The sequence below is a fragment of the Orbicella faveolata genome, unplaced genomic scaffold (assembly GCF_042242905.1).
Source record: "Orbicella faveolata isolate gen_17 unplaced genomic scaffold, um_ofav_v1 contig_1, whole genome shotgun sequence".
Lineage (NCBI taxonomy): Eukaryota > Metazoa > Cnidaria > Anthozoa > Scleractinia > Merulinidae > Orbicella > Orbicella faveolata.
In genome coordinates, this window is record NW_028301536.1 from 37,295,493 (window position 1) to 37,316,677 (window position 21,185).

A 21,185-nucleotide genomic window follows, 5' to 3' on the forward strand; every position below is an offset into this window, starting at 1 on the left:
ATTATCAATTTGCCCTCTTTGTTTACTTATAAGCCTTTCCCATGGGCCCCCAAACCACCACCACTTCCAATCAACCGCCATGATTTAAAGGTGTCATTAATCTTGGACTTTGCTGATGTGTTTTGAAGTTTTGAACAACCGGGCCGGAGTATGAAAGCTATGAAATCTCTCTCTCTCTCTTCTTGTCAGATCTATCATGTAACCTGGTGGGAATGAATGATTCAAGAAAAGATGAAATAGGAGACGCTGATCTGGAGCATGAAGCTCGTTTTCCTTTGCGACAAAGATCACGTTTAGTTTTTGCTGCGTGGCGGACGTAAAACGGAAGAGGAGGCGAGTAATTATGGGGGATTGGAGAGAGACAGGGCCAGTGTGAGAGCCCGCGATATTCATATCGGCCAGTGGTAAAACAAACAAAAACAAAATGGCGGCCGGTTTTAGCGGAGCTCTCCAGTTGACAGATTTAGACGATTTTATCACTCCTTCACAAGTTAGTACCATGTTTAAAGATCAAAACATATGTTATTTAAACTAACTGAAACATTGATTTAATGACAGGAATGTATCAAGCCAGTGAAGGTGGAGAAAAAGCCAGGCCAGGTTAGTCAATCATTCATGGTCATCATTTAGTGATAAGTAAGCTGGCATATATAGTTGTTGCTTTTTATTGAAAATTTTATTCTTGTTTGCTTTAATCCCGAGCAGTTAGCAAAAATTAAGATTGAAGATGATGGAAGTTATGTTCAGCTGTCTGAGGTAAACATGAACGCCATGATACACAATGATGATACAGATTACACCAGATTAGATGGCAGGTTTTGATATCAAAGAACACTGATTAAAGGATTTTAAAAATAAAGTGGTCCCTGCAAATCATAACCTCACATAATCCTTTGTGTAATGGAAACGTCATAAGCTTGATATTCTTTCAATGCAAGGTCTCCAGAGTCTCATATTCACTTCTTGGAAAGGAACATACAAAAATTTATTTGAAGTCATAATTGAAGGGTTTCGTGCAAAAAGAGTGTACCGGTATGTGACATTTGGGGCCGATTTTTACTTTTTGCGGGATTGAGCTAATTTTTGGCAGACTGAGTTGTTTTGACATGAAAAGCATGATTGCATAATTGTTTTTGTTGATTTGCACTTTGTTTTCGAGAAATAACGTATGCAAAAAAACTCAGTTTTCTGCGCAGCATCTTTTGGAGCGAATCCTTCCAAGGTGGATTTTGACGCAGTGCGAACTTAAACGGTTACTTTTAGCAGCTTCGACAACACGGTTTTTTTTAAATAGATGTTTTGATTTTTGAAAGAAGTAGAGAAATAGACCAGAAAAAAAAAATTGGCCGACCTCATATCGAATCAGTGTCATGACAAAACAAACTCGCATCCAGCCAGTTCAGCGCCTTATTCGCTTGTGCTAACGAAGCAGCGGTAAAAGAATTGCATAATTATATGAATAATAAAACTAGCGGCAAATACCACGCTTCGGTGACTTCATCGTTTAGCAAAACAAAGGTTTCTTTTGTTTTTCGCTCAACAAAAGATCTCCAAAAGATACCCTTGGGAAACTGAGCTTTTTTGGCATACGTTTTTTCTCAACAATGAAGCACAAATCAACAAAAATAATTATGCAACGATGCTTTTCATGTCAAAACAAGTCAGTCTGCCAAAAACTTAAGCTTGATCCTGCAAAAAATAAAAATCATCCCAAAATGTCACATACGCCCTTTTTGCACGAAACCCTTCAATTGTGGTGGAAAATGAAGTCGACAATGACCTTTATTTGATGCATGTGCCCCACTGAAGAGAATTACAGAGAAAGTCTGCTGTACACAGACGATGACTTGGTTTAAACTTTCAATATAGGTATCTCAATTTTATGCACTATTTTTAAGCTTGGTTACCCATTAAGACACCCTCAAAAAATGGTTTACAGTTTATAAGTGGTCAGCGACTAATTTTTTTTTTATGTACTAGCTTCTTTTTTTTTCTTTATCAAGGTGTATTATTTCTATTGTTATTAAAATACCTGTTATAATATTCTTCAAGGGTGGAGAGAGGACCAAACTTCAAAGAGCACAGATAACACTAAATGACTGCCTGGCTTGTAGGTATGGAATATCCATTGAACATTTTTGGCAGAAGACTTGCTGCGACTACATAACTTCTCCTTACCAAATGTCTTATAGCATGTTCTTGAAGGAACTGCATATTTCTTCATTTTTTCTTGTTAAGAATAAACTATAAATAAGGATATGATGATCTCAACTTTATTTCTAGTGGTTGTATAACATCGGCAGAAAGTGTCCTGATAACACAACAGAGTCAAGACGAGTTGTACAAGATTATAGAAAACAACCACAAACTTGCCAAGGTATAGGCTACTTCTTTGTGTACAGCTTTTAAGACTCTGGCTATCAATCTGGTTCATCCAAGGCTCATTGAGCTTCAACGCCACCCAACATACCAAGAGTCACATTCAACTGTTGATTTCCAATTACGAGGGTAACAGAGTTTAATTAACATGTGTGTTGCATGGTGAGGACAAAAATTACTGTATAACACACGTAAAGTATCTAAGAGACAAATGTGGTACTTGAGTTTTTGATTAAATCTATTTTTAACAGTATAGACCAGTATATGTGATGCAAATTTTGTTAAAGGTTTTACATGAAACATAGCCTGTGAACAGGCTCCCAGTTGGGTTTAGTGCAAGCTAGCTGAGTGTGGTTTAGGGCAAGCGGGGTGAGACGAGAGCAGTCTGGTGATGGGGGAGAGCACGTCCCACTCGCTTCACTCACAGATTCACGTTCCCACTTGCTTCGCTCATGGACTCCCACTCGCTTTGCTCGCCAATTTTTTTTTCCGCCCTTACTTACTGGGAAACCTTAAAGTTACTGGGAGCCTGTTTGCAGGTTACATGAAACAGGACCTTGAGCCCTTGTTTGCTACTCTCTCGATGTTAGTGATAGTTTTTTTTACTAATCCTCATTTCATTTTCTAGGAAGGAAAATCTTATGGGCAGAAAGTGATTGTAGTCTCAGTTTCCCCACAGTCACGAGCTTCAGTTGCAGCAAAGTTCAGATTAGATGTTACAGAAGTGAGTCAGTAGTTGTGGCTGAAAAATTTGCTAGAAATTTCTCGGAGCTTAAGTAAGAAGCTTTAGCATAGCTAATTATGGCTTCACCACATGAGAGAGTGATAGATCCAAACCTTGGTTTGATTTCTTTTGCATTTTTGTTTTCAGACTGCCAAAAAGTTGACAACATTTTTTAAAGATTTAGGTAAGAAAATAACAAAATGCTTCATGTGGATGTAATCATAATCATATTGATTTGAGTGTATTAATTGACCTGTCATTGGCTAAAGACAGTTTCCAAATTTCCTCCTCCTTGCAGTAAATATGTGTAATTGAGATAAACATTTGGAGAAATATTAATTTCTTCTTCAGTATGTTATTGTCTAGATATTTTGCATAGTGATTTCTTATTAGACAAGCATAAATATAAGTACACAATTTTCATTTTAAAAAGGTAAATTATTAAAAGAAAATCTGGACTTGTAAAATTGGTTCTACACACTAAGTAATATTTATTGAAAGGAAGAATCTACACCAGCATTTTAACTGAATAGTAAAAACAAACGTTCTTTTGATCTGAAATTTCAGGAGTTCACCATGTTTTTGACACTACCTTTTCTAGAGATTTTAGTCTTGTAGAGAGGTAGGTACATGTTGGCATATAATTCCTGTGCTGGTCAAAATTTTCCAAGCATTTGCGGTGTGTGTTTTACTTCAGACTGGATTCTGTAGCTTAATTTCTGGAGTTATAAACCAGTTTACGTATTGACTGGTATGAATTAAGTATTGATCTATTTCTCTGCCAAGTGCTTGTTACTTAGTTACAGTACAGTGAATTTGGTGCTTGAAAAAGTGAAATCTCATTCCTCAAGTCTTCACTTCTTACTGCGCAAGCTTGAAAAAATTAGTGACTCGCAAGAGTTCTGTTACAGGCTTGATTTTGATCAGTTTCAAAACAACAAAAGTCAGAGAGGAAGTAAAACACCAGTGACTCAATTGAGCCATGTGTTTGTCAGCAAAAGCATACAGAATTTAACCAAAACTCTGATACTTTTGGACTTTCAATCAGAAAGGGAAATGAAGACTCTGGGTATAAGGGTGGAAAAGTGTCTCTTTGCTGTATTAACCATGTTACTGCAGTGGTGAAACCAGTTTTGTTTTTCTTTGGTAGTCAGAGAGAGTTTGTTCGGAGATTGAAGAGTCAACAATCAGGGGAGAAGGAAGTCATCCCTATGTTGGCATCTGCTTGTCCAGGTGAGAATTCTGTTGGTGTGTGAGATAGTGTTGAAAAGTATCACATTAGACCTGGCCACTGACGAGTAGAGCTTTTCATCAGCTATATCACTGTTCATTGGAAAGCACAGCTGGTTTTAAAACTTACTAAAGTTCCTCAAGGATAAAGATCTTTTGAGGATTTTTAAAAGGTCTTTGAAAGATCTTGCAAAGATCCTTAAATTGTAAAGATCTTTGCAAGTTTTCAAAGATCTTGGCATGGACTTGGTCAAGCAAAATTGTTGAAGATCCTTGAAGATCACTGAGGATCTTGCTTGTCAAGACCTTTCAAGATCCTCATAAGAATTGGCATGGATCTTTGATTAAGATCCTCGTGAAGATCCTCAAAGATTGTCGAGGATCCTTGAAGATTTCCTCCAGGGGTATCCACTAAAAAGTGATTTATCTGCTGGATAGTGATATCCAGTACCTGGGGTTACTCCCATATAAAAGAGTCATGGGGTGCTTGTCATTTGTGTCGTGACACCTCTTATGAGTTAAAATTGAAAATGACCACCACTAGAGTTATCGCAGTCCCTTTTGGGGGTATAATGAGCCAGAAAATGAAACACGATCTATTTGCTGGTCAACTGAGTTTTATTTGTCTCATTGATGACTCATCAATAAAATAATTTAGCACTATTTTAAAGAAATTGTCATATTGTCAGTTAATGTTTTGTTTTAGAATCAGTACCTCTTAGGGGTGAAAATGAATTGGGGCCACGTCCACAAAACAGGATTTTGGTACCCTTTAGGAGATCTTTAGAAAATTACCAATGGGCACCTGTATTTTTTTCAGTTTATGATTCCCGCGCCCCCTTCCCCCTATTTACAGTGATCCAGTGTTTGAACAACCTCAGCTGAGGATCATTTTTTATTTTTTTTTTTTTCATTTTTTGTTTGTTGCCTTGCTAGGTTGGGTATGTTATGCTGAAAAGACTCATGGTAGCTACATTTTACCTTACATCAGGTAAAGATGCCCTATTATCACTCTTACTTACTTGCACAAGGAATTCAGTGGGCCAAACGGTCTTGCCAGTTGTTTCAATCTGGCAGGTCTGGGTTGCTAATAACAAAGGTATTAGCATTGAAAGAAACTGTTGGACTGTGTCGGCAGGCAAGAGAAACTCTTTGCTGTTTATCAACCAGAAGTTGATAAAGGTAACTTGTCTGTTGTAGCAGTTTGTAAGCTGACAAAGCATTCACGCAGTATCACACCAGCTTCACCTGCTATTCACAGACCTTCAAACCTTTTCCCCTACCCTTTCCTGACAAAAAATCAGATCTTTCTACCATAGTTCAATTTTTTCCCCTCATTTGGTAACGGATCCATGGCTTTGGTGTTGTTTCATGAGTGAGTGTTGTCTTGTGTGTTTCAATGGAGTTTGTCAGTTATCTGATCAGTATTTTGTTTTTCATTTAAGCACAACAAAATCTCCCCAGCAAATCATGGGCTCTTTAGTGAAGAACTACTTTGGGGCATCACTAGGGAAAAGGTAAAATCAGTAATGTCAATTATTTTACACATATTGAACTCAACGTAAGTTTAAAATTTTCCACGTTTTCTTTCATTGTTATAATCTCCCCCATGACTATGTGAAATAACTGTGGTATTATCTCAACAGACCAGATGATATTTACCATGTGACGATTATGCCATGTTACGATAAGAAGCTTGAAGCCTCCAGAGAGGACTTCTATAACGACATATATCGCACAAGAGATGTGGACTGTGTTATATCTACAAGTATGCCCTTTTGTTCTATCTCTCATATGATTTATTTTGTGAAAAGTAAACAGTTACAGTATGTAGCAGGTTCCTCGAACAAAATAATTACTAAACTTTTTCCTTATTGCTGACGTTGTGGCTGCGGAGTATAACTCTTGCGTATAATTGACGCGGTGATAATCGGATATTTTGAAAGGAATTCCTCTAATACATGTGTATGCTAGAAACTTGTTTATGGGCAAATTCTTTTTTGATTAGTCGTTGCAACCGACGTTTTCGCAGCATAACGCCCTAAACGACTCGGGACGCCAGATTGACTTTAACAGCCGGCGTTGTTTTTAGATTTAAAATCAAGGAGTAGCAAACCACAAATGTTAACCCCTACAAGGCAAGACAATCCCCCCCCCCCATCACTTTTATGGGAAGTCCCACGTAAAAGTGATGGGCGGGGGGGGGGGGATTGTCACAGGGTAAGAGGGCTCAATACAGCATAAGAAGGGGTAATTCAGGGTCTGTAGGAGAGGTCACAGCAGCAGTAACGACAAGTACGCTGTAACAAGACACCAGAGGGAGTCACGGCATGTCAGGAGATTTGGAGCGGTTTTTGTATAAGTGTGGTCAAATCAAAACCAAAGTAATCACCCTAGCCAATCACAAAAGACACAGACAATCCAGTGAACCAATCAAAACTCATAGCAGATGCATGTGGCTGACGCAAAGCGCGGGAAAACGTGTGTAATTGAGTCACGATTTTTGGTTTTACTTCTGATTGGATGACAAAGTGGCACGAGTTTTTTTAGCCAATCGCTTGGCGAAGTGATACAAAACGAAAGCAAACGTGAATTTCTTTTGAAACTTAAATGAAAACCATTCAGTGTACAGGCAGGCAATTAAATTGGTCGCCAAGTTCTGGTGGTTCGAAAGCCAGTGTGATGCTTGTCTGTGATTTATACTTTTGACCAATCAAAACTGAGTATTTTGTAGCGTGTAGTTAACTGTTTCATGACTATTTGTTGATTTGATGTGGGAAAACGTCTTCAGGCCTTAATAAAAAGTCAAGCCTTTATAAGAACTGTACAGCAAATAGAAGAAGAGTTTTATTTCAAAGTCGAGCTATGTCGGAGTACATTGTTTCAAAACTAAAACATATGTATAAATCGCAATGTTTTCATCTGTGGATATCTTTTGCTACTATCACCATTCGCCTTGCTTCTTTCTTTGTTTCTTTTTCGGTTTCCGTTGCCATGGTTTCGGCTGAGCTGCTCGTTGGCGCTCAAGTTCAAGTTGGTGGAACCACTCACGGTTAATGTCGCGCTGTAATCTGAAAAACAGAAAAGTAACAGCAAAAATTGTTAAAAGAACAGCTACTAGTACAAAGGCGTTGGCACTTTTTGTGTTGTTTAGGTAGTGTATTGAAAATTTCCTTGAAAACTCATTTCTCCATGAATCTTTCTACCACTGACTAAGAAATGATACGGGTCTATTTTTGGTCCCATTTTTGGTGCAGTTAATACTTAATCGCACCTTTCTAGCACGCCTGGGCGGCATATCAGACGAGTTTGGAGGAGCAAGTGGTTCGTCTTTTGGCAAGACGCAGTCCGGCCAAAAGACAAATAGCAAAAGCATTCGAGCCTGATGTGCCGCCGAAACGTACGGTATTTACCGCACTCAAATTTGACCATAACTCGGGTCATATCAGACCAGTGACTTGATATCGGAGGATATCGGGACAACAGACAAGTCTTGTCATGGCGAATTTGGTCACGGTGATGAATCTTAGAGTTTGATGGCCTTAGAATTGGGAGGCGATTGCGATTCAAACCCGCATTCTAGACAAGATTAATTCAAACACGTTTCATGTCAGCGCGGTTTTGTCACTAAGCGCTTCTCTTGGTGTTTCAGTAGCCCCTGATTGTGTGCCCAAGCAAGCGTACGAAACAATGCCTACTGATATGTCAGGGAATCTTCAGCTACTCAATCATCTCCTAAAAATGCCGGCTTAACCGTTTAATTAAGCTTTTTGTCACTGCCATTACAGTTGGGATATTCTAACCTCGTAAGTCTTATTGTTTCACTGGTGTATTGAAAAGTAAGGTACAAAGCGATGGCGCAGTAATCAAGCATCCATGGAATGATCATCAAGTCAAATGTGTTCTGCCATGTCCAGTTTGTCCAGTAATCTAAAGGAAAAAAGACGATCAATGAGAGCAAATACTTTCATAGAAAAGGCCTGAAGCCCGTTTCTCGAAAGCCCCGGAAACTTTTCGGGCCCGCAAAGCCATTTTTAATTAATCTGTATCTAACTTTTGCTACGGCTTTCCGCGTGCGAAAACATTTCGAGACCTTCGAGAAACGCGCCCCTGGAAATGTGACCATAAGTTAAATGTAAGGCCTGTGCGTGTCTGTGGACACTTCATTGTACCGCCCTCAAGGACTAGCAACAATTTCCAAAATGTGGAGTTTTGTGCTCTCAGAAATTTGTTTCGTTTGTCTTAAGAGTAGTGGTAATTGTTTTAAATGACTTGCAAAACGTACCTTCTTCTTTGGTATTTCCTGAACCAGATGAGGCTCCTAACAAAGTTAGGATTAAAAACACGCAAGTCCAAAACGGTTTCATCTTTTGTAACAAATTATTACCTTCTGTCAACGCGGCGCGTATAAACACATTTCGCCGCGAAGAATGAAGTAAAAAAAACTAACTTGACGTCATAAAGAGAACTTTGTCATTCGAATGTTTAGCGCGCGATCTAAATGAACACACTGTGGACATATAACGTTAAAAAGTTGCGCGTTGACCTATTGTCCACTTCGCAGTTTTCTTCGCCACTTTGAATAGCGAAAGTGGCGAAACATTTATATACCCAGTGAGCTTTGAAATTTCTGTAAATATCCACGTATTCCACGGTACTCAACTTATCAGATAAGTGGGATACCGTTACATTAATGTAGATGTAATGGACTGCACTGTGTCGTTTTTGTTTTTAACCTGTGATTTCATCGGACAAAATTTCTTTGTGAAATAACGTCTAACTTCTGTTTGCACTGGAGCATTTTAAATTTAATTTCATCCGTACCTCAAAAATGAAGCAAGTTTGTTCTTTGATATGAAGCGAAGGCTTTTACGCGAGCTTCTTTATTTACAAAACAAGACTCTTAGTTTAGACCGTACACTAGGTCTCTGAGTTTAATTTATCTATAGTCTTCTTCCAAGACACTGGACTCTCACAAGGTTAGGCTCTGTCCACCAAGGAGTTGCCAGTGGGTACCCGCGAATTGTTGGGACAACTCAGTTGTGAAAATACTGGGAGAGGATTTTCCGTTGAGTTGCATCTCACCTAGGGTGGAGGGGAGGGGGTACCGATTCTTCTTGTCGCTTTATTCGAAGGAAACTTCGCTTTCCTTCGTGTAATGTTTTTGGTTATGTCTCTCACGCACAGTTGAACTGGAAAAGATGTTTGAGGAAAAAGGTGTGCAGTTCAGCGAGCTTGAGAATGCAGACCTGGATCAGTTGTAAGTTGATTTTTTTGCAAATCAATCAACATTTGTGTGTGGTATTACTTATAACGAAAATTAATTTCAAGAAGTACTCCATTGATGTTCTGCTCTTTTCTGGCCTATTTTAGGTTCTCAAGTGTTGATGGAAGTGAACTTGTCAGCCATTCTGGAGGTGGCTCGGTAAGATTTTTTTGAGAGCTGTTGATCAAAGCCGGTTTTAACCAAGATATTTTTAAAACCTTGTTCATAACGGAAACCTAGTTTAAGGATCGTCAAAAACAATCACCAAATGGTGTTAAGACAAGCTTTGATCGAAATCAAAAGAGATGTTTACAAGTAATTTTTCTATTTCAGGGAGGCTACCTGGAACATATCTTCACATTCGCTGCTAAAGAGGCAAGTTACATACTGTTTGTAGAGTCATGACAGAAGTAGTTGTTCTGTTATGGAACTTCATTTTTCAGTCAAATTCACTCACAAAGTCTGAGGTTAATAACACGAATAAATGCCTTTGTATTAAATTCAAAAGCATTGTCTTTTGTTATGCCAGTAAAACATATACTAAGTGTGTAACTCCTGTCTCGTATTAGCTTAACTTTATGGATTCCGCAAACGTGTGTTACCCTCCCTGTTAATGTTAAATGGAACCGCAGCGACCTTTACAGTTTTGTTTCCCCCATTCTTCTTTTTGTTTGCACGGTTAGGAAAGAATTGTTTGCCACTAGTTTTGAGCATTTCATCCAGAAAGAGCTCGTGGAATGAAGCGCTTTTTTTATTCTCGGCGCCTTCCACGAAATCGCTCGTCTCGTATCGATATCTGAAAGCAAAATAATGACTGTTTTTCGGTCTAGATATATTTCTATTCTCATACTTGTTTGTCTTTTTTCTTAGTTATTTGGCCAGGATGTAGACAACATAACTTACAAGACGCTCAGAAACAAAGACTTCAAAGAAGTTACCTTACAGGTAATGTGCCACTTTGTGTTCTGCCATGATACTCATCTAGTTTCTCATTCGTCTTTGTAGCACTGTTTCTGTACAGCTTGAAACACCTCCTACATGCATGTATAGCAGATTAAAAACGATTTGATTGACACGATGTGAATTGCGTAAACTGGCTATGTATTTGTGCCTGACAGTGGGTGATTCTTCAAGCTCCAAAGCGGAAAGGAAGGGAAGGAGGGAAAAATATATTGTTTTTGTAGATGAATGTTAATATTCAAGTGCATTTGTTGTTAGGTTTGAGAAAATTCTTCATGCCATGTTTTTCTTTTTTGTCACTATTTAGGTGGACGGAAAAGAAGTCCTTAAATTCGCGGCAGCTTATGGTTTTAGAAATATTCAGGTTAGTCCAGCCCTAGGAGTTCACTTGTTTAATCCTCTAGAATGAAGAACCTTCAGATCTTAAAAAGGTTGGTTTTTGCCAGCCTAAAATGTCATTTTGAGGGATCACGGAGACTACATTGCAGCTACTCTTGCGTTACTCTCTAGAATAATTTGAGAGTGTTACAACGAGGACAAACCATAGCAAATGTGGAGACTGAGGTTCTCCACCTTACTGAAGCTGTGCCTTCGTCATCTCTTGCTGCTTTTATAAAGTTTACTGCTGAAAATTAATCCACACACCTTGCCGGCATATAATTCTTCTTGTGTTTATTTACAGAATCTGGTTCAGAAAATAAAGCGTGGCAAGTCCCCGTATCATTTTGTTGAGGTCATGGCGTGCCCGTCAGGTGAGATCTCAACAATAACTGCTTTCGGTATTTTTAGTTTTCACGCTTTTCCGAAAACAGTTACCTTCCTTACTTCCGTAGAATTTATTATGGATCAGCAAATATTGAGAAAAAGCTCGGTAAAGGACCTACCTGACAGTTTGCGCACCTTGAAAAGTTTAGCCTGATCCTTACCCGTCCTCGTTCCTTTATGGTTTACTATAATCTCTTGGGTGTTTTTTTCTTCTATTTATAGTATATTCATAATGTTTTTTTGTACTTGATAATGACGTCCGAGAACGTCGAAACGTCGTGTATTTTTTAACCGTTTTTAAAAATTTCTTAAATGTTTTTAATAAAAGTTTTTTCGCAATTTTTTTTGGAGCTGGTGTTTTTTTTTTTTTATCGTAGTAAACTATTATTTTCAGGTTTCTTTTAATTTAAAGGTGCCAGAGTCTTCTGCGCGTGCTTTTGGTGTGGTTGAATGTTTTGAAGGTTAAGCCTGGTTCTCGTATGCCGCCGACATACCTGGGACACCGTTACGCCATACGTAAACATTTATCGCCGAATCATAATCTACCCCAGGCATTAACCGCCGGCTTGCCTGCAAAGTTGAGCGGAGTTCAACTTCGCAGGCAAGCCGGCGGTTGTCGACGATGAAAATATTTTATGTGAACATCATCTGCGGACGTAACGTACTCCAGTAAGACGATTCGATCCATATTTACAGGTAAAATGGTTGAAACTTGCGAAATTCGATTTGCTTTTCGCGCAAATTTGGGTACGTCGGCGATCCATCGCAGATGCGCCGGGGACCCACTGGAACAGATCGCCGAACGTTGTCAGTTGTAATCGGCGACTACGTCGCAGGTAGGTCGACGGGATATGAGAACCAGGCTTTACTGAAAACCTTACAAAGAAGTCTTAGGCCTTGAACCAGGAGCCATAATCGGGGACGGAGACCGTAAGCGCGCGCCATTTCTAGTATTGGGGTTGTCCCCATGATATGGGACAATAATTCTATTTTTAGAACAAATTGCGCCATCGCCTGAGGCACACGCGCGTACATGCTGCGAGGATTTCTGCGGGTGTCGCGCGGAGGAAATGGCGTCCGAAATTCCCGGAATTTTTCATGTTTTTGGCCCACAACCAAACGCGTTCACGTCTGTTGGAATTTTGCTTAAGTATTTTCGTCGTAAGCTGCTCCAGTTTGAGTGAAGTAAGACAGTGTCGAATTTAGGTATGTTCCGCTGTAAGCTTATATATATCGCTGACCAAGTTGTGTTCCGACGGATGCTTCTTTTACATGAGCTGTACATTACTCCACTTTAAATTTCACATATGTTGAAGATTAACAGCTTTTCCATTACACAGCAAAAAACTAGCTGGATATATTTAGACATAGCAGAGCTTCAGGGCTTCATAGTTTCCTAGCTCCTCTTGCCACACGCTTGCGACGAATTTGTCAGTCTATCGCGACCGAAAAGTAAAACAAAATAATTGCTAGTTTGAGTTTCGCTTGAATTTTAAGCAACGCTTGATGTTTCATCAAGGCCTAATAACTTTACGTCCGTAGACACTGCTCAGTTCTATTCGTGTAAAAATCCAGTAAATTCTCTGTTGTCAATGAATGAGAGCGCCCGCCGATGCGTGTTTTCAGTACAGTCAGTAAACATGACAAATTGTACTTCCGCCGCACTTTCGTGTGAAAGCGTACATCGAACTCAAACAATAACTCTATAGTTTTTAAATATGTTTAAGATTGATAAAAAGCTAAGCTGAAAATATGTGAATAAAGCAGAAATAATCAGCAAAGTTACGATGACGCTTTCTTTAATCAACTTGGAATAACGATTTCGATTTTGTTGATCGAGTTATCAAAACTCCTTGTCTATTTTCATTTTCGCAGTGTAAAACTTCACTATGCTTATGTTGAAGAAACACATGTGATGTTAGTAGCCTTTTTTGCGTTCGTGAAATTTGTTACAGCATCTCAGCACAAAAGATAACGAAAGAAATCTTTGTCAAGATTTGTTGACAATTGAAAACACCGACTCGGACTTGAAAGTGCACGAGCTGCACTATGCAAATGAGCTAATTGTACACGTCAGACTTTCCTTTCAAAAACTTTTGCAAACTCACCAAACAAGCAGAAACAATAAGAAACCGTCAAAACAGGTTTTGGTTATGATGAACCATTGTCTGAGAAACTCACAAATTAACTCGATACCAGAGTAGAGAGTTTTCTTGCTATATTCTTAAGTCAGAACAAACGCAAAAACATACGCGTAAGCTTACAACTAGCGTGAGCAGATCTTAGTATTCATTCCCAGCGCGAGATTGAAGTCTTGTTTTCGACCCTGAAAAACCCACCTTTTCCGTTAGCTCAGAGCATAAAACTACATATAAGCGCCCTGGTTCGTATTCCCTGCCTTATTCCCTGCCATCGCTGTGAAAAATACGCAAGAGAATCTCTCAACTCTCACCATTTGATCACACAACGTGACAACATCCACGCGAGAGCCCACGACATGTGCGTGAATCCGCGCGGATATATGACGTCAGGATGGGGCAATTTGTTCTAAAAATAGAAAAATTGTCCCATATCATAGATGCGCGCGAATCCCGAGACTTACGGTCTCCGTTCCCGATTATGACTCCTGCTTGAACTTAATAATGATTGTGCGTTCGTTTTATCTCTCCAGGCTGTCTCAACGGAGGTGGTCAGATAAGGCCTGGTGACGGGGAAACTTCAAAGGAGCTAATAAGTCGACTAGATGAACTGTACAACTCGCTCAGGTTATATCACAACTCTTTCTATTAAAAAAGAATGTTTTATTTATTCCTATCACACCATCAATGGAGGAAATGTGTAGCACAACCAGAAAAAAATTGCGTATTTACAAGTACCAGAACACGTTTGTAGAATAGAAATGTTTGTTTTTCGCTGGTTTATCCGTGTTCTGGGTGTGATGTCGTACTAACTCGGTTACTATTTGCTTAGATCACGAAAGCCAAGTGAAAGTCCAGCGATGGTGAAGTTATACAAGTGAGTATCATCAATGGACGTTTCGCTGTGTGTAATTCAATGTGATTGAACCAAGTTAGCTGTTATCTCTTGTACGGTCTGTAAGTCGCTGACGGACTCACTAACATCCCTGTCCAAGCTATGTTTTCTTTAAGAAATGAAATCCATCGTCAAATCACTAAGTTTGGGACATGTTTGATTGTTTGAAATTTTGTTTATTTGTTAGAGAGTGGCTGGACGGTGAATCCTCTGAAAAGGTAAGAACACAGATAACCCGAACAGCAGCTAAACAATTACAATAAGTCACTCATAAAATACAATGTACATTTTTGTTTTGTGTTGACCTCAGCCGTCATTAGAGGCACGCGCCAGCGATCGCCAACACAGGCCAGAGATATATCTTTCTATCATTGGGAACAGTGCCATGTGTTACGTCATCGTTCTTGGGGATTTTCGCTTTGAAAATTATCTCTGGGATCGAGATTGGACACTTTTTTATATCCATCTTGGATTAAGATTTTACGAGTTGCTTATTCTTGGATTTCGTTTTTTACGCCCACCAGGCTAAAGAGATGCTTCACACAAAATACCACGAGGTTGAAAAGCTGAACACAGCGCTGAATATAAAATGGTGACAAGGAAGATTCTCGACGTGTAATCCATGACCCAGCGGAAATGTCACAAAGGATCGTGCGTAGCCAGGAACGCTTATGTGTTCTGGTATAACCAGTCACAAGAACAACTACCTGATTTTCACCGGGACGCCGAGCCCGCCTCTCAGCCCGCCACTGTCGTGAGGAACAATGATGACGTGAACTCGTACGACAGGCTGACGAGTTCACTTTTTTCGTGCTATTTTCGTATTGGGCAATAACACTCAGAAAATCTTCGGGATTTTAATCCCCAAGAATTGAAATTCTTCAGAATTTGCAATGTCTAGTATTGATTACCAAGGCATAATGACCAAAATTCTACGTTTCCTGGCGTCCGGTCTGTAACCGGCTGATTGAATTTGAAGTGGGTGTATTTTCGTGGAGGGAGAATGTTTTGTTTTATTGAATTTTATTTCCTCATTAATGCAGAATGGTTGAACGTGCCCATTATCCATTTAATCGCTCTAGGCCTGCCTAAACTAGGAAACATTGTTTCTTGTTATGTTTCCTGGGGTGGCTAAATTAGCAGGAAGCAAACCAAATGTTTTGCTGCCCTGGCGGCTAAACGAAGAAAGAATGTATCGGAAACAAAGAGTCGCGCATGCGCATTATAATAAACTGACTTTTGAAGAAGTCTGGGGAAGAATGTTTTGCACATTCTCGTCCCACAAATTGTAATCCCAGAATTTTCCATTTTCTTTTGTGATCGTCCCTTGTGATATCATATTTCTCTGACATCTGTGCACAGTAACCCACGTTTCTTTTGTTCCAATTTTGTTCCTACATCCCACAAACAGCCTCTGTCCTCATACAAGGTAATGAGTTACTCTATCCCCTCGTCCTTCCAATTTCCTTTCCCTCTTTCCCTTCCCTTTTCTGTGACCTGCTTCTGGCTCTTCTGCTTCGACTTCGCCGTCATCCATTGTTGTAGATCGCTCTAGCAGCACTGGCAACTAATCAACATTGCTTTCACGATGGCTAAACTGGTAAACATGTGTTTCCGAAGCAACACCGTTTTCGACCTGAGGCAAACACATTTTCCGTTTCCGAGCAGCGAAATTTGTTTTCGCAACATGTTTCCCGCGCGGCTAAACTGGGAAACATTTGCCTGCGCAACAATGTTTCCTAGTTTAGCCAGACCTGATAACTGATGAGCAGCGAGCCTCGTCCGAGATCATGAATATGAACCAATGTGCTGCCCGACAGCCACTCAAAACTGCCACAGAAATAAACTTGATAACTTTTATTGACTTTTTTTCTGTATGTCTTTGAGCTTAACCGTTAGACTATGCGCCATTAAAATGCGAAACACTGATTATTTTGACGACGAAAATAAAATCTCCTTTGAACGAAATGTTCTCTTTATAAGTTGCATTATATTTTCGTTACCATTAACAATAAAAACTATAACCATTTGTGATTGAAAAGAGGAAGAATGTTGTTGTAAAAGTCAACTGAAACAAGTGTGTCTACTAAATTAATTGCGAAATGTTTTGCATTCCAAAGAGCGCATTTTCGCGAGGATTTGGAGACTTGTCAGTATTATTCATGATTTTTTTTTAAGTCCACTGGCGTAGAAAAAAACTGAGAACTACAACTACCAGCAACAGGTAAAATAAGGGCAGTATTCAGGGGTAATAGTTAATAGTCACGTGTCCGGTGAGGTGTTCAGTGATTGGTCCTTCTGTTCAAGTGGGACAAATTAGAGAACTCGGTTCAACTCCTAACTCCTCTGCCATCCAGGCGCACTCGGCCGTACAGCAAGAACGGCGAACTGCGGATGAGAAATTGCATAGCTAACTTCAGTTTGAAAATTAAATGTTTTAATCGTGAAAATGCGAAATTGTGCTGGTTTTACCTCGTTGCGTGAAGCATTCTAACTTCGATGTATCTACACCAAAGGAAGCCATCTTTCTTATTACACCATGATCACATGCGCCAACTGAAATTAAATCGTGATTTTTCAAACGTTAAAACGTTATTTTAAACTTACATCAATCAGAGCTTAAAGGGAAAAAGTTAGTGCGAAGCAGGAGATAAATAGTCTACCTTTCTGGTGTAGATTTTTTGAATGGGATTGTTCACAGACCTTTCATTTCCTCTTATTAAGATGATCAAGAGTTCAGACAGAATAAAAACCGCACATGCGGGGGGTGAGGAAGGGGGTGGAACTGGAACGAGCAAGAACGTTAGACGGTGCGGCTAGGTAAAGAAAAAGACGCCTCCACGGCGATCGTTCGCGCACGCTCACGTATAACTAAAACAACGAAGCGGTGTCGACACATTGCAAGCAGAAAAACTTACCATCTCGTTTTCGCATTGGTTGATCGTCCCGGACAGGAACTGCCACTAACAATTAATAAAGATAATCATTTAAGAAAATACGCAGCAGAGTCGTGGAGAAAAATGTGACTTGTCAAACTAGACAATGACACCTTTAAAATGTTTTGAGTTTTTTTTTTAAAATATATCCTTTGTCAACCCTGGGATTCAATGACATTTATGACGCAGTCGACGCCAAATTTTACCAGAGTAATTGAAATACTGCATGTGATAATTGCCTTAGAGAACTTAGAGTCCATATATTGATTTAGTCAAACTATGAAAACTATGAAATCTCTCGAAGGTGAAACATCCTAAACGTTCGTTTCAGGTACATTGGATGTTTATATAGAAGGAGGCAGTAATTCATTATTCTCCTTTACACCGATTTCTAGTTGTGTTAATCAGTCTTAGATTTATCACAAAACAAACTATTACTTTCGTCTGCAGCTCACAATATTCTTCTTATTTCTACCGAAAAAGTTTTATTTAAAAAAAATATATTCTTCCAGGAATCATTTGTAGTTTGTGCATTTCTTGCACTGAAAAACTCTCTTTCAGTTGTGAAATTAGGATCAGTTATTTCAAAATTCAAGTCCAATTTAAAATGCGTTTTATTTGATCAAAAACTTCCAGTGGCGAAGTAATCAAGTTAATTCGATTTCCTCCTAGAAGTAAGGTAAATATCTCGGTTCTTAAATACCTTAAAAGAAACTGAATACGGTTAATGTATGTTTAAGTTTTCAGACAAGTTATCCGCACTAATAGCCTATGTAATCAAGGTTTTAGTTTCTTGTCTCATTTGCAAGCAAAACGCTGAAATTGCCCTGGAAGTAATGAATTATTCAAAAGATGACCGAGCAATGACTTGAATTGACTCATTCTTTTTTTATGTGTCATGCAAATCATCAACGTTTTCTGGAATAACTCTAAAACGAAGCTCCTAGTTATAGAACGGGAAAATAAGTCCAAGAACCACGATCCATATATGTTTTGAATTGATAATAATCTACCACAATATTGTAGGCGGTGCAACCCAGAGATATCTTCCAACACTCGCAAGGTTGGATCATGACTGAATATTCTTCCCTCAATCCAAATGCCAGTCGGCGACTCCTTTCTTTGATTCAATTCTCTATCATTTATCAATAGTTCTATCACGATCTTGCGAACTAATTTCTTCTGATCAAATGATCCAATTTGACACCTTTGCTGTCAGAAAAAAAACCGTGCTCTGTCGAAAGTGAAGGCCCTTCCTTATATTCGTTTTTGAGGCAAGTTTTTCGTTTGTATTTGAAGAAGTCACGGCGGAAAAAACAAGCGCATTTAGCTCACACGAATTCAACTTGTTTCAAATTTTGCATTAAGGGATATCTACTATCAAAAAATGTCTCGGATAAAACCCCTAAAAAACTCTCTTCCTTTTTGCCAATCTAAAACTGCGGATAGGCGCGCTTCGAAGTCTGTTAGTATCAAATTGGAAAAACAATCTCACAATTGCTTCATAAAACATAGGGTAAACACGAACTGGCATTGTGTGATCGTTACGTTTTCTCTCAATTTTTAGCTTTTACAACTGCTCTTCTATATGATTCTTTGTAGTTTCCTTCGTAATCGAAAAAGAAAGGAAAACAATTGCCTGGATTCAATGTCACCCTACGTTGTTTTTTCCATTTTCTCATTATAAGAGGTAGATTGTATCGTTATTTTAGGATTCTAAAGGTAAACAAAGATTGAATGAAATTGCAACTCACAGCATAATGATGCGAGAGTGAGAAGTAGAGCAAGCTGCTTGAAGGCCATTTCTTATAAGATACTGCTGGTAGAGTGGTGAATGTTTCACTCCCTCGGATCAGTTCAACGTTGAAAGTATCGATTTCTCCGCTCGCGTTAACACTAGTTGTTCTTGGTTAAATTGATCTTTATTTTATACTGTTCTGAAGCCGTCAGTAGCACCTGCGGGTCTTAGCTGAATGTCATTCATAACACATTTAATTAGGCAACCGTTACATTAAGATATTTAGTTGGCCACAAAAGATACTTCGGTCAATTTCCACAAACTTACACCGTCTTAAAAGCCTGTAGAATTCTGTGAAATAAACTAGTGTGTCACTCATTGATTTTGCGTGTAGCAAACGCGTCAGTATAATTGCATTTTGTTTCGCGGAGGCGGTAAGTGACATATCAACTCAGAACATAATCCCTAGATTACCCTGTTCTGGTCGGGTAACAAGATACCCCAAGCGTATTAAGATAGTTTTTCGAAAATAAAAAGCTTCCCACTTCGATATGTGTCTGATCGCTAGATTATTTAATGGTGAAATCAGGACAGAACATTATAAAAACATAAGACAAAGTGCTTGCAAAATTGAAACTGGAATTCGCCAACCCATTTCAATCGCTCAAGTGCGGTTTTAAAGGATTTTATGGAAATGTACCCAGGCTATACAAAAACAGGATATGTGGGCAAAGACTGTTAGAAATCTTGAGTATCTCTTCCAAATTACAATGAAAACATTTCATATTTTGATGGCATTGCTTAATGAAACTTAACGTCTTTTTCAATGAAATGCAGGGACCGGAAGATTTTGAAGGATTAGCTGTCATCGAAAAACATATGTTTTCTCGTTTCGATACTTTGAAACCGACAAAGATTTTGTGAATGGAGAAATTACAAGGGCTTTTGTTCTTCCCACTAATCAAACAAAATGAAATTTTCCTTTGTATTTTAATTCTTCTTCAGCTCCGGTTTTCGTTAAGAATAAACTCCCGCTAGCCTGAGAATTCTGCGGTTTATTAAGGAGAAAACGTTTTTGTAAATTATATTTCACTCCATTAGATTAAAAAGGATAAATTTCCCCTCAATTTGCAAGTAAGACCGATTAACTGAATTGAGTTTGCAACATTATTTAAGTCCACACGTTCTGTGAAATCTGATTCTAATAACAAATATAATTGCAAGTAGTTATCTTTGGTCGCTTTCAAGCAATAAGCTTGCATCTCGAAAATGCTCGACAAAAAATTTTCCAAGTGGTTTCCTTTTGTTTTTCAAAACTAAACATTGCCAAGCATTTGAAAACGAGAAATCACAAGGAATCCTATTTACCTGTTCGTCTTGAAATTTCGACGTAAATAATTTGCAGTCTGATTGAGTTTCTATCCTTTTTATCTAAACATTGTTCACCTCAGTCTAAGATCAACTCTGAAATATGTTATTTTTCAAATAATGTATACGACAAGATACCATAGAAAACGTCGGCATCGTGAACAATTTGAGGACTATACATTGTATAGCCTTTGTGACTAATTTCAATTCAGTCCACTATTTTATTGAATGCATTAGTGAATTTTTAGTATTCGTTGCTTATTAGCTAGACGGTTAGTGATCAATGTCTTTCTTGATTTGTCTACAATGAATATTTCACATCGTTTTAGATTATACTTGGAATGATTTATTTATTAGGCGATGCTATTTGCATGTCGGATCCTAACAGGAGCCATAATCGAGGACGGAGACCGTAAGCAGGGCGGAAAAAGGCCGGGTACATATAAGCGCCCTGTCGTAAGTCTTGGGACCCGCGCGCACCCATGATATGGGACAATGTTTCTATTTTTAGAACAAATTGCGCCATCCTGACGTCATATATCCGCGCGGATACACGCACATGTCGGGGGCTCTCACGTGGATGTTGTTACCTCGCGTGATCAAATGGTGAGAGTTGCGAGATTCTCTTGCAGATTTTTCACAGCGATGGCAGGGAATAAGGCAGGGAATAAGAACCAGGGCTCTTATATGTAGTTTTATGCTCTGAGCTAATGAAAAAGGTGAGATTTTCAGGGTCGAAGACATGACTTCGATTTCGCGCTGTGAATGAATGCTCGCGCTAGTTGT

At 38.9% G+C, this 21,185-nt stretch overlaps 1 protein-coding gene and 1 long non-coding RNA gene across 2 annotated transcripts; one reads left to right on the forward strand and one right to left on the reverse strand.

The window, feature by feature from the left end:
• Nucleotides 1-371: 371 nt before the first annotated feature.
• Nucleotides 372-15,604, forward strand: LOC110045045 (putative cytosolic Fe-S cluster assembly factor v1g210509). Its single transcript, XM_020750638.2, has 22 exons — nucleotides 372-490; nucleotides 559-600; nucleotides 706-756; nucleotides 2,053-2,114; nucleotides 2,284-2,377; nucleotides 3,008-3,103; nucleotides 3,251-3,287; nucleotides 3,671-3,725; nucleotides 4,254-4,336; nucleotides 5,270-5,324; nucleotides 5,779-5,850; nucleotides 5,980-6,101; nucleotides 9,521-9,593; nucleotides 9,707-9,758; nucleotides 9,933-9,974; nucleotides 10,470-10,544; nucleotides 10,867-10,923; nucleotides 11,242-11,311; nucleotides 13,996-14,089; nucleotides 14,295-14,339; nucleotides 14,545-14,575; nucleotides 14,882-15,604. Exons 1-22 carry the CDS (start codon nucleotides 425-427, stop codon nucleotides 14,951-14,953), a joined length of 1,446 nt encoding a protein of 481 aa, XP_020606297.2. The 5' UTR covers nucleotides 372-424; the 3' UTR covers nucleotides 14,954-15,604.
• A 595-nt stretch (nucleotides 15,605-16,199) lies between these two features.
• On the reverse strand, nucleotides 16,200-19,234 carry LOC149118961 (uncharacterized). Its single transcript, XR_016202460.1, has 4 exons — nucleotides 19,048-19,234; nucleotides 17,276-17,320; nucleotides 16,830-16,913; nucleotides 16,200-16,745 (listed from the first exon to the last, which is right to left on the reverse strand). It is a non-coding gene; the product is annotated as an uncharacterized LOC149118961 (long non-coding RNA).
• Nucleotides 19,235-21,185: the final 1,951 nt, after the last annotated feature.